Source organism: Bos javanicus, chromosome 1 (genome assembly GCF_032452875.1).
Source record: "Bos javanicus breed banteng chromosome 1, ARS-OSU_banteng_1.0, whole genome shotgun sequence".
Lineage (NCBI taxonomy): Eukaryota > Metazoa > Chordata > Mammalia > Artiodactyla > Bovidae > Bos > Bos javanicus.
In genome coordinates, this window is record NC_083868.1 from 66,954,752 (window position 1) to 66,970,080 (window position 15,329).

The 15,329-nt window shown below is 41.9% G+C and overlaps 1 protein-coding gene and 1 long non-coding RNA gene across 4 annotated transcripts in view; one reads left to right on the plus strand and one right to left on the minus strand.

The window, feature by feature from the left end:
• Window positions 1–15,329, minus strand: part of LOC133240339 (uncharacterized) — a 213,518-nt gene that overhangs the window by 167,079 nt on the left and 31,110 nt on the right. The window lies entirely within an intron of this gene.
• CASR (calcium sensing receptor) overlaps window positions 1–15,329 on the plus strand; it is an 88,956-nt gene that overhangs the window by 53,982 nt on the left and 19,645 nt on the right. For all 3 annotated transcript variants that reach the window (XM_061404361.1, XM_061404512.1, XM_061404434.1), the window contains exons 2-4: window positions 2,574–2,997; window positions 5,436–5,742; window positions 9,880–10,764. In XM_061404361.1, coding sequence (XP_061260345.1) covers window positions 2,810–2,997; window positions 5,436–5,742; window positions 9,880–10,764 — 1,380 coding nt within the window. In that variant the 5' untranslated portion in view covers window positions 2,574–2,809. The remainder of the gene's footprint in view (window positions 1–2,573; window positions 2,998–5,435; window positions 5,743–9,879; window positions 10,765–15,329) is intronic.

The window sequence follows — 15,329 nt, forward strand, 5'->3', positions numbered from 1 at the left end:
GAATGTACTAATGAAGTTAATAAACTTCTCCAGGCAGTTAATCTTTCACAGGAAAAATCTAACAGGTCTCAGAGACTTCCCCTAGCAAGTTATAATGTCCCCTTTCCTCATAAAGTACACCACACAGGATTTCTTAAAATTCTGAGTTCTTGAGTCATTCTTAATTCAAGCACCAGAATTTCTCACATGAGTAATCCATTTCCCCATCTAGAAAGTGGAATTGGTATTGCCCTCTTCACCATTGTGAGGTTCAAAATACTTTGGATGTTTAAAGGACCTGACATGATGCTAGTTTCTATCTTTTTCCAAAGTACTTTCCTGTATATGCATTCAATCAACAAACATTTATTCAGCAATTCCTATTTCACACGTTGTGCTAAGTGCTGGTGAGCAAAGTTGAATGTAATCACTGGAAACAAAGTTACTATTGTGTGTGTGTGTGTGTCTAGTTTACCTCTGAATGTTGAAGTAGATTCTGCCCACTGGTTGAGGAGCTCCTGAGGGTAGAGAACATCCTTGTGTGTGGTACCTTTATATTTCCAGTCCTTAGCACATGTACTTATTAAATGTATGAATGAATATATGACCAAGGACAAGAAATGAAGCCAAAAGTCTGAGAGCAGGACTGGAGACAAAGAACTAGGGTGGTCATGGATGTTCAGACGTTATTGGAGACAATTCTGTGAATGTTGAGTATCTGCTGGGGTGCTCCTTCCAATGGGCGCTCAGCACCCTCTGCTAGAGTGACTACTGGAGAAGGAGGTGGGCTCCTAAGGGGCTGGGGCTGTATATGACCATGGTTAAGAGCTTGGAGTCTGAAATCAGACATTTATGCATCTAATTATAATAAAGTATGATCAGTCTTCCAAGACTGGAACTCCAAGATACAAGATATAAAAAACTGTAACAGGTGGACCTACCTAATCTGAGAGACCCTGAGAAGAGTCCTCTGAGTTGCTCACTGCACAACTGAGGGGTTAGTGTGGCTAGAAATCCAACCTGTGCTCCACTCCCAAGCTGGACACACATCTTGGTACAAGGCTGTGTCTGGCCCACAGGAGTTCAGTTATGGATGTCTGAAAGCTGAAAGACAAGGAGATGTTTTCCAGGCAAAGTTTAGGCCAGAGGGATCATGGTAGGGGAATGGCATATGTGAGGTCTAAGGATTTTTAAAAAGGCCTGTACTTGAGGATATAATGGAAGTTCAGTGAGGCTGCAGTGTGGAGTTCAAAGGGAAGACTAGCAAGAGACTGGAAAGGTATTCATTACAGCTGGTGTTTCCTGTGAGTTTACTAGTTACACTGTGCTAATGGCTCTCCATGCATTATTTTATTGAGTTCAGAGGTTAAGTAACTTTTCCAAAGTCAAATGGTTGGAACTATGATTCAAAGCCAGGTTTAACTCCAGAGCCTGTGCTCCAAACCACTTGTTCCATGGCATCCAAAGACTGGCAAAGGTGGATTGCAAAGGGACAAAACCAGAGACAGGAAGACCAGTTAGGAAATAACTGCACAAATCCAGATAAGAAATGCTGGTGGACTTAAGATGGCCTTGGGAATGGGAAGCAGCAGGTGCATTCCAATGACATTTAGGAAGTAGAGTCTATAGAACATGGTAACTATTTGAATGTGAAAGACAGTCATGAGAAGAGGGAGGAGGTAGTGAGGAGTCCTTATTTTGTGTCTTTGTGGATAGCATGTCATTTGTTGAGCCAGAAAACAGAGGAGAAGGAACAAGGTTGAGAGGAAGGTGAGTTTAGAATCTGTCAAGTTGGAAGCACCTGTGGGACATTGGGGTGGAGATGCCCAGCTCACAGTTACAGTGCTTGGGCCTGAGCCTGGCCTGAGCCTCAGGAGAGGCTGTGTAATCAACATGTAATTGGTGATTGGAAGTTGACCCACAGAAAGGGTGAGACAGAGTGTAAAGTGAGAAGCAGAGAGCTCCTACTAGGATAATGGTGCTAAGGCAGAAGGACCATTCCCTAGATCCAGCTGTAGAGTCTGGTAGAACATAATCAGACCCTTGATTTATCTGCATCCTTTACAAGAACTGCTCTTCAAAGGTTTATGGAGTATCATTTTACAAACCGAAACCATAGATCTGGGATGAAGAGGCCCCAAAATGGGAGGCTACCATAATAAATAAAAATAAGTGGCCTTCTCTGACATTTTTGTTTGACTTATAGTCAGATCTAAACTTAAATATGACCCACTCTATATTTTCCATAAAAACATGTATACTGAATAAAAGAGCATTAATAATATTATAATACAAGGAACAGCTACCACTAAGCCAGTTCTAAGCATTATTCATAGGGAAGAATGAATGGATTAAAATTCAGTGGCAACATCAGTGAAGCTTTAGTTTATCAGTGGCCTCTTTAAACACAGTTCTGCTCTGAATATGGCAAGTGAAGTTTTCTGTATCTTACATGAATTGCTATAAACATGAGCCTCTAAGCGATGCCCTCCCCACCTGCCTCTCTAAATGGAAATACTGAGCCACTTCTGTTGCAGTCATCCTAACATGGGATTGAGGCTTAGTTGAATTCATTTTGCCTCTCTGTTTTTTAGAAAGTACTACACACGGTCTCTGCATGATGTGACTTCTGAAGACTCAAGAGCCACCCACTTCACTAGTCTGCAATGGAGAAGGCAGAAATGGAAAGTCAAACCCCACGGTTCCATTCTATTAATTCTGTAGATATGTGCCCCCACTGCAGGGAGTGAGTCGCACCAAGGGGGAAAGTCCTCAGGGGCCCCCAGACCACCAGCGCTTGAGTCCCTCTTCCTGGAGAGAAAGCAGAACTATGGCACTTTATAGCTGCTGTTGGATCCTCTTGGCTTTTTCTACCTGGTGCACTTCCGCCTATGGGCCTGACCAGCGAGCCCAAAAGAAAGGGGACATTATCCTCGGGGGGCTCTTTCCTATTCATTTTGGGGTTGCAGCGAAAGATCAGGATCTAAAGTCGAGGCCGGAGTCCGTGGAGTGTATCAGGTAAAGTCAGAAGTTGCTTCTCCTCTGGGTGGTTAGAAAAAAGCTGTACCAAACCCAAAATAATTTTTTCAAAGTTGGTTCTCTTTTCAAAAATGGTGATTAGTCATCATGCTGTTGCTTATTATCCCCTCCCCTCATTTTTTTAAAAGAAATTTTTCTAAAAATCAAATGTCAAAGATATTAAATAGAAAAACCCATTGGCTGTTGGAGCCTGTGCTCGGTCACTGGGTAACTGAGTCATGATTGTTCATCTGGAAGCAGTGTTGCTTAATGGAAGATTAAGTACCTAGAAAGAAATTTATTGTAGGTTTTTGCAAACCTGAGTAGTAAAACCTCCCATTGACCTTAAGTGCTCCCAATGGTCATAATTGAGTGTTGGCTGCCTCACTCTGATTTTTTTAAGGATTTTAAAGTTGAAAGAAGCTTCAGTGACTGGCATGACCCAGGCATCTTCAAAATGCAGCCCATAACATTTGGAACCACTCCTATTAGAAAGTCTTATAGAAAGCTGAAATCGCCCTGCTAACACAGAATCCATCTAACTCCCTCATGGACTCTCTCTTCAGCCATTAGAAGACGGCTAACATGCCCTCTTGAATCATTTTTTTTCCAGACCTAGTAGTCTCAGTTTTCTAAATAATTATTTCAGGGCATGATTTTCAGACCCTCACCACTCTGGATGCCCTCTGTCTAATGTTCCCTAATTTATCATGACTCCTCTTATGGCATCTAACACTGGGCACAATTCCTTCAAATAGTGTCTGACTTCTGCAGAGGACAGTAGGCTGTATATCACCACCCTTAATCTGAACATCAGAGACCGTTACTGCACCTCAAGCCTTGACCCATCTTCTGAGAGAGAAGAGCACTTTATCTTGAAACTTATAACTTCCAGATGGGATCCAGCACTTCTCCTTTGTCTTTCTGATAGCTAGAAAATGAAAATGAAAGCTACAATTGTTCCAGCAAAACTGGTTTTCTGCTCATGTTCTAATGAGGGTTCACAAATTAGATAACATTCTCACATTTTTTTATGAGTGCAGAAAAGCTAAGTGCAGAGTTTTGATGCTGCTGCTTATGACCTTCACACAATCCATGAGGACACACATCCTCTTTGTTGTACCCTAGAGGACAGAGTTGTGCAGGTACCACATACATAGCTGAGATCACGTAAGAGCTTGCCCTGAAGTAATATGTATATATTAATTGTATTAAAGAAAGATTGGAGGAGGAAATGGCAACCCACTCCAGTATTCTTGCCTGGAAAATTCCGTGGACAGAGGAGCCTGGCAGGCTATCGTCCATGGGGTTGCAAAGAATCACACATAACTGAGCAACAGAGCACACACGTGCACACACACACACACACACACACAAAGATAGGAAAATCAGTTTAGCAGTATAGATGTTTTGTGTAATGAAAAATTGTATAATATGTCTTCATAACTTTTCAGGTTTAAAAATAAACAAATGAAGGAAATATGAAGAAATATTACTAAGAGAAAATGTCACGTTAAAAGTTAGACCAGGAACTTTGGGAAGCTAACTGATACAGTGAAGTATAACAGCTTATATTTCTTTCCCCCTGCCACTGAGTTCAAGTCATGAAACCCACAATACAAAGAGAGAACCTGCAAAATCGTTAGGTTTTCTTCTCTGGGCACTGATACAGATCGAGAACACTTACCAAGTTCTCACTATGTGCTGTGTCCTGGGAGGGCAAAACCTATGTCATGCACCCTATTTCTCTTTGCTCATTTGCCTGATTTTTATTTAAAATAATGTTCTTTGAAAAGTAATGCATGCTCATTTTTAAAAATACAAAGTATAAAAGAGACCAGAAAAAGCACACGATGTTAAAACTCATCATTCTACCACCCAGAAGTAACCACTGTTTGTGAACAGCTTCCTACGCATAATATGTGTTTGCTTGTTTGTTTATGAAGATGAGATCACTCATTTCTCTTTCCCCTTCAACCTCCAGAAATGTCATAGTTTAAATTTGTGACTGCAAATCTGAAACTAGTTTTAGGTTCCTATGTGTTAAAATCCTAATCTATTTATATTTTCACTGATCCTTTTTTTTTTAATCTCTGTATTACTGTTATTAAAATACTTCATATCAGCTACTTCAAATTCTTTACTGGATGATACAGAAAAAATGATTCATTCTATTACTAACCACAGTCCTTGTTATTATTGATTCCTAACTTTGTGTGAGGCACCACACTGAGAATTTTGTGTAGTTATCTCATATTCACAGCCTCCCTCTGAGGTAGGTGTTATCCCTGTTTTACAGAGAGGACTTTGAGTCTCAGAAAAGGCAATGTCATGAAACTAGAGTTACAGAGCAGGTTCAAACCCAGCTTTGCCCGGTCTGTACTCTTAAAAAGTTGACCAGAAAGCCTCTTGCTTTCTTCCATTTCTTCTTTTTCCAGGTATAATTTCCGAGGATTTCGCTGGTTACAAGCTATGATATTTGCCATAGAGGAAATAAACAGCAGTCCAGCCCTTCTTCCCAACATGACCCTGGGATACAGGATATTCGACACTTGTAACACCGTCTCTAAAGCCTTGGAGGCCACCCTGAGTTTTGTGGCCCAGAACAAAATTGACTCTTTGAACCTTGATGAGTTCTGCAACTGCTCAGAGCACATCCCCTCTACCATCGCAGTGGTGGGAGCTACTGGCTCGGGCATCTCCACAGCAGTGGCCAACCTGCTGGGGCTCTTCTACATCCCCCAGGTACCCATGCTGCCTTAGATGGGACGATGAGGGCAGGGATCAGGAACAGCAGGCTCGGAGGATGCCACACCCAGTGTTGATACAGTTTGCTGTTACATTTTCCTTTCTCTGGCATTACTTTGGCACCAAAGATCTTTTAATTATCTGTATCATGACCATTGGGGATTTCTGAGACCCCAGAGTCATCAACATCTACTAGACCTTCACAGTTCTTCCAAAATTATTTCAAACATAAAACTTTTTTTTTTAACTTTAGTGTTTATGGCCATTCTTCTGCCCTTCCTAAAAGGAGTAAGACCAAATGCTGTAAATCCCACCTTTCAAACCAAAAATATCCACCGTAAATCCTATTCCCTGAAAAGTCTCTGTCTCTCTCTCCTCTGGCTGAAAGTTTAGCTCAGAGGAAAGTAGAGCATATTTTCTCGCCGGAACTTAATCATTATCTTGCACATTCTAGAACTGGAAAATATCCTGTTTCATTCAACAAGTACTTGTACAATGTATATGAATAAGCAGTGTCTACTGTGCAAGAGCTCAGCCTAGATAGGGAAATAGATGTCTACACTTTCAGATACTAACAATTCACTGCTTTAATAAATATTTGTTCGAAGTTGCATGTTTTTTTTCACCAAAAAAAGACAGCAAACTCTAAATGCCATTTTGTGACCTGATTTTTTTCCCATTAAGTCTATAGAGCAAACCTTTTTTCGTGTTAATATTTATAGGTCTGTGACATCATTTTATAATAGTGAAAAATTGGAAACAACCTAAATGTCCGTGGATGGGAGAATCAGCCCAACTGGGTTGCATCTCTGATATCAATTTTTAAATGTAATTATAAATCACACTTTAAATTATTTTCTTCAACATCTAGTATTTAAAATTTGCAAGAGTACCTTTGCTAATTGACATTTCTAGGCTGGAAGGTTTCCATTTCCTTGGTGATAGCCATTATCCCTTTTTATATACATGGCAACTGACAAAGTCTTGTCATCATTTCCCAAATCCTTACTTCAGGGAATTAAAGGTGTTTCCCATGGGGAAACCCTGGCTCTGTAATCTTTGTGCCAAAATGATCTAACAAAGCCCGCAACAGTAAATGTGTTGGGCAAGATGCAAATATGCATCTTTATATTTGGCATATTGTGCCGTAATACTTTAAAACACAGTTAAAGCAAGTTGTCATGGTCAACAGATGTAAGATGTAATTGCCATCAAGTAAATAAAGAACATGAAGGGGAGGGTTTTAATTCACTGTGGTTTGGATGAAAGATCAAGTTAAGTTGAACTTGAATTTTAAAAGTGTTGAGGAAACCATAATGATTATCAGTCAAACCAATGTAAGTATATCTGTGGCCCCACTTCTCTGTCATGGCTGCATGTTGGAATCACTTCAAGAGGTTTAAACATACTGATGACTAGGACTCACCCACCAGAGATCCTTGTTTAATTAACGTGAGATGCGGCCTGGGCATCAGAAGTTCTGAAAGCTCTCTAGAGGAGTTTAACACACAGCAGAACTGGGAACCACTGCCCTGCAAGGTGAGGACTGCTGCTGCTGCTAAGTCGCTTCAGTCACATCTGACTCTGTGCAACCCTGTAGACAGCAGCCCACTAGGCTCCCCCGTCCCTGGGATTCTCCAGGCAAGAACACTGGAGTGGGTTGCCATTTCCTTCCCCAATGCATGAAAGTGAAAAGTGAAAACGAAGTCGCTCAGTCATGCCCGGCTCTTAGCAACCCCATGGACTGCAGCCCACCAGGCTTCTCCGTCCACGGGATTTTCCAGGCAAGAGTACTGGAGTGGGGTGCCATTACAGAGGCCCCAGTTGTATTTCTAATGCCACTCACGCCACCAAGTGGCTGGAACAAGTGGGCTGGCTGGAAAAAAGTTGTGGTTAGAAGTTTTCTGAATCATTCATGAGACTCTTCCCTCTTACAACAAAAAAGTTTTGTGTGTTTTTAAGGGGCTTTTTTGGGGGAGGAGTGGGTAATGAAGTGGTATTTATCCCCACTTTTATAGTTTGCCTTTCTAAAAGTAGACAAATATTGTAAATGCATTCTTTAAAAGAAACATATCCATGAAGGATATGTTTGTTTGTAATTTTTAAATCTTTGAAACCCTTTTGGCCCATTTTTCAAAAGAAGATCAAGAAGTGAACAATAATGAATGAATTTACAAAAGGCCTGAATAGACTTTTCTGTCACTTGAATCTGCAAATGGAGCTCTCTAAAAACAATAGCATCTCAACAATTAATCTAACTACCTGCCTGATGAGATCTCATAGTAGAACAGGAAGGAGGTTGTTTCAGTGAAAGAAAAAAGTGTCACTTTCACATTATAATTCCCAAAATCAAAGCTCTTACCATTCCCTCATTTCTGAGAAGTTCCATTTAGTGTAAAAAATGCTTTGTCCTTCAGAAGAAATGGTCCAGTAACTTGGAACTTCCTCACTGATGAGCCAGAATACCCAAGGGTGCTGCAGATGAGCTAAGACACTAATCCTCTCTGGGTCTGGGATGGTGGGTGGGGTCTAGGGTGGTCAGAGCTGGTCACTCTCCTCCATTCACCCCACCTTGCCGTAAGGTGAAAAGAAATTGGGAGCTCTGCACTAATGAATGCTTTACATGGTATTTGGATACCCCTTTAGGCAAAGATCTTTTACCACCAAAGCTTTTGGCTTTCAGTTGTTGGTGACCCACTCCCATGCTCAAATATAGAACTGGCTATGTCCTAGAAAGTGGAAATACATCAAGACAGCTTCTCCAGGGTGTTTTTCAGCCTCTCCAAGTTTTGGAGACCCGCATCAAAAGCCTGTCAAGGGACCTCCCTGGTGGTCCAGTGGCTAAGAGTCTAAGCTCCCAATGCAGGGGGCTCGGGTTTGATCCCTGATCGAGGAACTAGATCCCACATGCCAAAACTAAAGACTGAAGATCCTGTGTGCCAGTACAGCCAAATAAATAAATAAATATTTTTTTTAAAAAGTCTGTCAAGCGGCCTCGACCACCACCTGAAACTGCAGAGGAAAGGGCTCTCAGTGGTGGTTGAGCTCACTGAGAAGCCAGGACAGGAAAGGATGTTTTTCTGACTATATTTGGTCATGTGCCTCATTGGTATTGTGATGAAGGGGAATTGAGCCTAATAAACCTAAATGGCTAATTGAGCCTAAATGATAAGCAGTTCTTAGAAATGACTGCAATTGTGGGTACTTTTGTCTAAAGTACTGTAGGGGTAGAGTAGGTGGGAAGATAGGGGAAGAAAGAGAGGGAATAGCTGGAGACTAGAAGAGAGAAACTAGGCAGATAAGAAAGGGAAACCCCTGGGGCTCCTCTAAAGAGCCTTAGGTTCATAATCCAAAGGGAACCTGACTCCTTCCAGAAGTGAGTCACGGACAAAGTCTTCATTATAGTAAAGGGGAAGCTAAAATATTCAAATGAGAGTGTGGACCCCACAGACAGAAGATATGTACATGGAGCTATTGTAACCAATGAAGAAGCACAGAGAAAGGAAAAATTATGGAACAGTGCATACAGGATAAGCAGATCCTATGGTTGTTGAGTTGACTTTATAGCCAGATCCTTTTTTTTTTAAATTTATTTTGTCTATGGTGGGTTTTTGTTCCTGCACACAGGTTTTCTCCAGTTGTGGTGCGTGGTTTTCTCATTATGGTGGCTTCTCTTGTTGCAGAACACTTGCTCTTGGGTGTGCAGGCTTCAGGAGTTGCATCTTCAAGAACTCTAGAGCCCGGGTTCAGTAGTTGTGGCTCAGGGGCTTAGTTGCCCCAGGCAGGGCACGTGGAATCTTTCCTAGCCGAGGATCGAACCCCTGTCCCTGCATTGGCAGGTGGATTCCCAACCACTAGACTACCTGGGAAGTCCCAGACCCATTTTGAAGGGAGCAATGTGAAGGATCACCTACTAGAAATTAGAATGCTCCTTGATAGACTGGCAGGTGCTTGAGTGCTCACACTGGAGAGGAACAGATTCTGGTTGTCCTCACGCTTTTATTCTGTCTGCAGTGGCCAGCATGGCCAGCATGTCTGATGTATTAGATCAGTGAATGCTCAAAGATTCTCCTCCACACCACCTTGTGGTCCACCTGGCACTTCCCTCACTCATTCAATCTGTATTCTCTCCAGGTCAGCTATGCCTCCTCCAGCAGACTCCTCAGCAACAAGAATCAATTCAAGTCCTTCCTCCGCACCATACCCAATGATGAACACCAGGCCACGGCCATGGCTGACATCATCGAGTACTTCCGCTGGAACTGGGTGGGCACAATTGCAGCTGACGATGACTATGGCCGGCCAGGGATCGAGAAGTTTCGAGAGGAAGCAGAGGAGAGGGACATCTGCATCGACTTCAGCGAGCTCATCTCCCAATACTCTGATGAGGAAAAGATCCAGCAGGTGGTGGAGGTGATCCAGAATTCCACCGCCAAAGTCATTGTCGTCTTCTCCAGCGGCCCAGACCTGGAACCCCTCATCAAAGAGATCGTCCGGCGCAATATCACAGGCAGGATCTGGCTGGCCAGCGAGGCCTGGGCCAGCTCTTCCCTGATTGCTATGCCCGAGTATTTCCATGTGGTCGGAGGCACCATTGGGTTTGGTTTGAAAGCTGGGCAGATCCCAGGCTTCCGGGAATTCCTGCAGAAAGTCCACCCCAGGAAGTCTGTCCACAATGGTTTTGCCAAGGAGTTTTGGGAAGAAACATTTAACTGCCACCTGCAAGAGGGTGCTAAAGGCCCATTACCGGTGGACACCTTCCTGAGAGGTCATGAAGAAGGAGGTGCCAGGTTAAGCAATAGTTCCACTGCCTTCCGACCTCTGTGTACTGGGGAGGAGAACATCAGCAGTGTCGAGACTCCTTACATGGATTATACACATTTACGGATATCCTACAACGTCTACTTAGCTGTCTACTCCATTGCTCATGCCCTACAAGATATATACACCTGCATACCTGGGAGAGGGCTCTTCACCAACGGTTCCTGCGCAGATATCAAGAAGGTTGAAGCTTGGCAGGTACCTCCTTCTCTTAGATAGCAGTTCACTGTGTAATAAGCAGAGTTGGACTGATCCAAGCAAGACAGATTAAAGTGGTTACCTCAAAAAGTCAATACCTGAATGAGGTCACTAGATGTAGCCTTGGAGTCAAATATCCTTTTCAAACATCTGGGCAACTGACTTCTGAAAACTGACAGTAATTTAATTTGATTCTCTGTTTCAAGCCTTGAGCTGAGTTATTTGTTAGGCTAGTGGTTCAAAATACCTGGAGTATGGTCCCTAAATATCTTTAAATATCCCAGGACAGATTTAGTACTGGGCGGAGTGTCTTTATAGTGCTTAAATTAAAGATATTGTTCCCTTGTAGACAACAAATATTTCTTGAGTACCTATTATATCCCATATGCTAAGGGGCATAAAACCATAAAATTAGTGTCACTATGTTCAGCCACCTCTTTTGCCTTTATATTACTCACAATATAATGTGTTGGACCCCAAGAAAGTCAACTAAGCTTAGGACACAAGTAAATCAAGGGCACGGAAGAAAAAAAAAAAAAAACTCTTCTTAAAAAGATGCTGGATATTTCAAAAAGAAGCCCTGAAGTAGTTATCATAAAAAATAATCCAAACTTCAGTGGAACCTCTACTCTTTAGACTTGTTTTGTATTTTTGAATTATACACAGGAGAGACATAATCTTCTTTTATTTCATAGAGCTTCTGAAGATCAGAGTCTGACCTGACATATCCCATGAAGCCATTCATGTCTTGCATATGTACTTTGATTTTTCAGTCAGACCATGTTTTACGCTCTCTTTGTATTTTCCTCTGATAGACTAAACTATCAGAGTTCATGATGAGAGGGTAGTGAGGGGAGAGTGTGGAACCCTGAATATGGGTCGAATGACTCAGCATCTAGCTTCAGCTATGGTTCTCCCTTTTACTGTCTGCATCATCTCAGGAAAGACACCGCTCTAAGTCAGTCTCTTCATCTGTAAAATGACCGTAATACCCAGCCTACTTTCCACCCAAGTTTTTTGGAAAAGGAAATGAGATGATCTATGTGAAAGCAATTAGTAAATTTTCAAACTCTGAACAGGTGGTGATTGTTTTAAGTAGGAGTCCAACATGCCTCAAATTAATCAATAAACTGGGTAAAAATTGATAATGAAAATAGCTTTACATACAGAACCCAACCACCTCAAACCCGTGGGAAAAGTTGCCAAGAAACAAAGGGTGTACATCCTATGTCCGTCACTTTATCAATTCTCATAGAATAAGGAGTGACTGTCTAGGCTGGTAGAATGAGCCAGGAGGACCTACAGGTTCTCAGCCCTCGTGTATGAAAAGTCTCACTCAGACATCACTGTTGGCTAAATGTTATGAGGGACTGAAAGTTTCCTTCCTCACATTGCACCCCACACACTGCCTGACAAAGAAAAAGGAGCTCTAATGAAGGTCAAAGATCAAAAAGACTTTAGATAAAAAATAAATAAATAAAATAAAATAAATAAAAAATAAAAACACACTTGAAAAAAAAAAGACTTTAGAAACCATGATATTGAGGAGTGGAGTTTCAAGAAAGAAGAATAGACCATCTTTTAGTAAATACTAGTGTCTTTCTCTCTTCCCTTTCATGTCTCCTTCTCCTTCTTCCTTTCCTTCCTGAGAAGCCTATGGGTAAAAAAAAAAAAAAAACCCTAAAGAAAAATCCCAGGGTGGGATTGAAGGGGAAAGAGGCTTCCAGTGGGTAGTTCGACAGATCTGCTGTTAAATGACGCTTTTCCCAGACAAGGAAGTCAAATCTGGATGTTCAAGGCTGAAACAGACATATGAGAAAAAAAAAAAAAGAATTAAGCTATAGTCAAGAGTGCGACTTTCAGTTTCATGCAGTGGAAAATTCAAACCAACTGGCTTAAACAAAAGCATAAACATTATTAATATCTCACGATACTGAAAATCTCAGAAAGACTCCAAGTAAAACTAGACTCTCTCTTCATCTCTTTGTTCCTTATCCCTTGGGGTTAGCAGTTTCCCACCTCTGCAGCAGCTTCAGGCTCATAAAACCCTTACTGCTAGGTTACCCTTACTTCCCAGGATTTCTTGGAAAAGTCCTAGAAACCACACTGGTTAGACAGCTTGAGATCACAAGTCCATTCATGAAGTTAGGAATGGAGTTCTCCCAAACTACTTAGACTGAGCATAAGAGGGGAGTTGGATCCCCAAAGGGCAATCAGAATGCTATTAGCAAAAGGAGGAGGAAAGAAAAGCTAAGTGGCAAAAATAAAGAGTAGCCACTACACAGACACTTCAGCTGACCCTAGGACAGGTAAGTATATGTCCTCCTGGTTCACATGACGTCTGGTACAATCCAGGAGAGGAGACAGGAAAATAGGGTCAGTGCTCTGGGGAGGAGCAACATGTGGGCATTGGGCAAAGTGTCCTGTGTGCTTGCTGTAAAGTCTCCTTTAAGCCTCAGGAACCCAGTGGTTGGGTGGGCGTTCTGCAATTTAAGATCTTCGCCGTGTCTCGGTCTGTCAGGAGATGGACCAACAATTATTCACTCTCATTATTAACACCTGCATGGAAACATATCACCTGTACAATCTATACAGTCTAATCCTGGAATTCCACCCCCACCTTCTCTCAATTCTCTTCTAAGCCAATCTGCCTCATACCTCCCCACAAAGCACTTACTAGTTTTGGGCATAGTACTTGTACCTGAAGAGCTGTCAATATTTGTCTCCTCTGTCATTGTCCACCATGAACTTTTAACTTTTTTTCAAAATTCTCTTTCTTCTGGACGTCTATTCTAGTTATACCCCTCACCACCACCACACACACACACACACTTTCTGACCATTCTTTCTTCTTCACTTTTACCATTTATATAGACCCAATTTAATCTTCTACAGCTCCTCAATTGACCAAAATAGATTCTTATCAACAAAACTTCTGGTTAAATAAGTGAAAGTAAAGTCGCTCAGTCATGTTCAACTCTTTTCGACCGCATGAACTGTAGCCCACCAGGCTCCTCCGTTCATGGGATTCTCCAGGCAGGACTACTGGGGTGGGTTGCCATTTCCTTCTCCAGGGGATCTTCCCAACCCAGGGATCAAAACCAGGTCTCCCGCATTGCAGGCAGATGCTTTAACCTCTGAGCCACCAGGGAAGAGGAGCCCTAGTTAAATAAGGTCAATCACAATTTTCTTCTTTTGTTGATCTTTTCTCCCCATAAAATTTATCAGTCAAGTCATATGGCTTTAAAGTAACACTAACAGGTAACAGCACACAGCATACAATTCCCTCCTGACCTCCACAGACAGCCTCAAGGCCTCCTCTCACCACTCCTCAGCTTTCTCTTCCCTCTGACTCCTCTGCTGTTCTCTGAGCTTCATAAAAGCAGGAACTACGTCTGTATTGTTCAGCACTGGGTCTAGAACCTCTGACACCTGAATATGTGTAGAAAAAAATGAATGAATGAATAGCAATCTAGTTGATTTGACCTGACAAAATAACATAGAGAGAGTCCTTTGCAGACAATTATTCAACCCAACAACCCAGCCTTGAATCAATGACTCTGGCCAGGATATTCTAGACGCTGATTGGCTGAGCTTGGGTCACATTCCCAGGACAGTCTAAACTCTGATTGAATGAGCATATTAAATTTGATTTAATAATCAAATTTTAATGGAACATCATGTACATAAATAAGTAAGGAACCACCTGCTTCCTTCTTTCAGGATGATTGTGCACAAGGCACGCTTCCTGCTTTCTCCCACCTTATACCAGCCACTTACTAGTCAAAAATAGGCATGCATGGGAATTCCCTGGTGGTCCAGTGGTTAGGAGTGGATACTTTCGCTGTGGGGGCCCGGGTTCAATTCCTTATGGGAAATAAGATCCCATAAGCCGAGTAACACAGCCCCAATAAAGGTATGCACGATGAAAGAATGGTGGTGATAACAAGAGTCAAATGGAATCCATCTTTCTAGGAATTGCTGGTACCACTGGGGTCTGGGAGGGAGGGGATGAATTGAGGTGAGAGCCAGAGGCAGTAGAGGGGAAATAAGAAAACATGACTGAGGTTAGAGAAAGGAATTGGTCCTGGATTTCCTTACACTCAGCACAGGAAGTGGCCATGAAGCAATAGACTCTTCTTCTCTATGTGAGCTGTCCCTCGTTTTTGTGAACAGAGGGCTTCATGCAGTCCATCCCATTTTCCCTCTGTGCTAAGAAGTTATGTCATATGTACATGCTGGAAAGTCTAGTTTCTAGTCTTTGGCTTAATTCAATTGACCTTTAGAGTACATACCAAGAGGTGATTCCCATTTATGCTTATAATGAACAATAATTTGACTTTAAAATCCTTAAGAGGAAATACCCCAAAAGGCCACAAGATGGAAATATTACCACATACTAGATAATGCATGATAATACACACAATAGATGATACATAATAATACATAATAAGTGATGCATGGTCCTTCTTCTAGAATGCCTTTCTTGGCATTTAGTTTTCTTTTTGACTCTGTCAGTCTCTGTCTATATATTATCTTCTATGTTTAAGTCTTTCCTTCAGTTT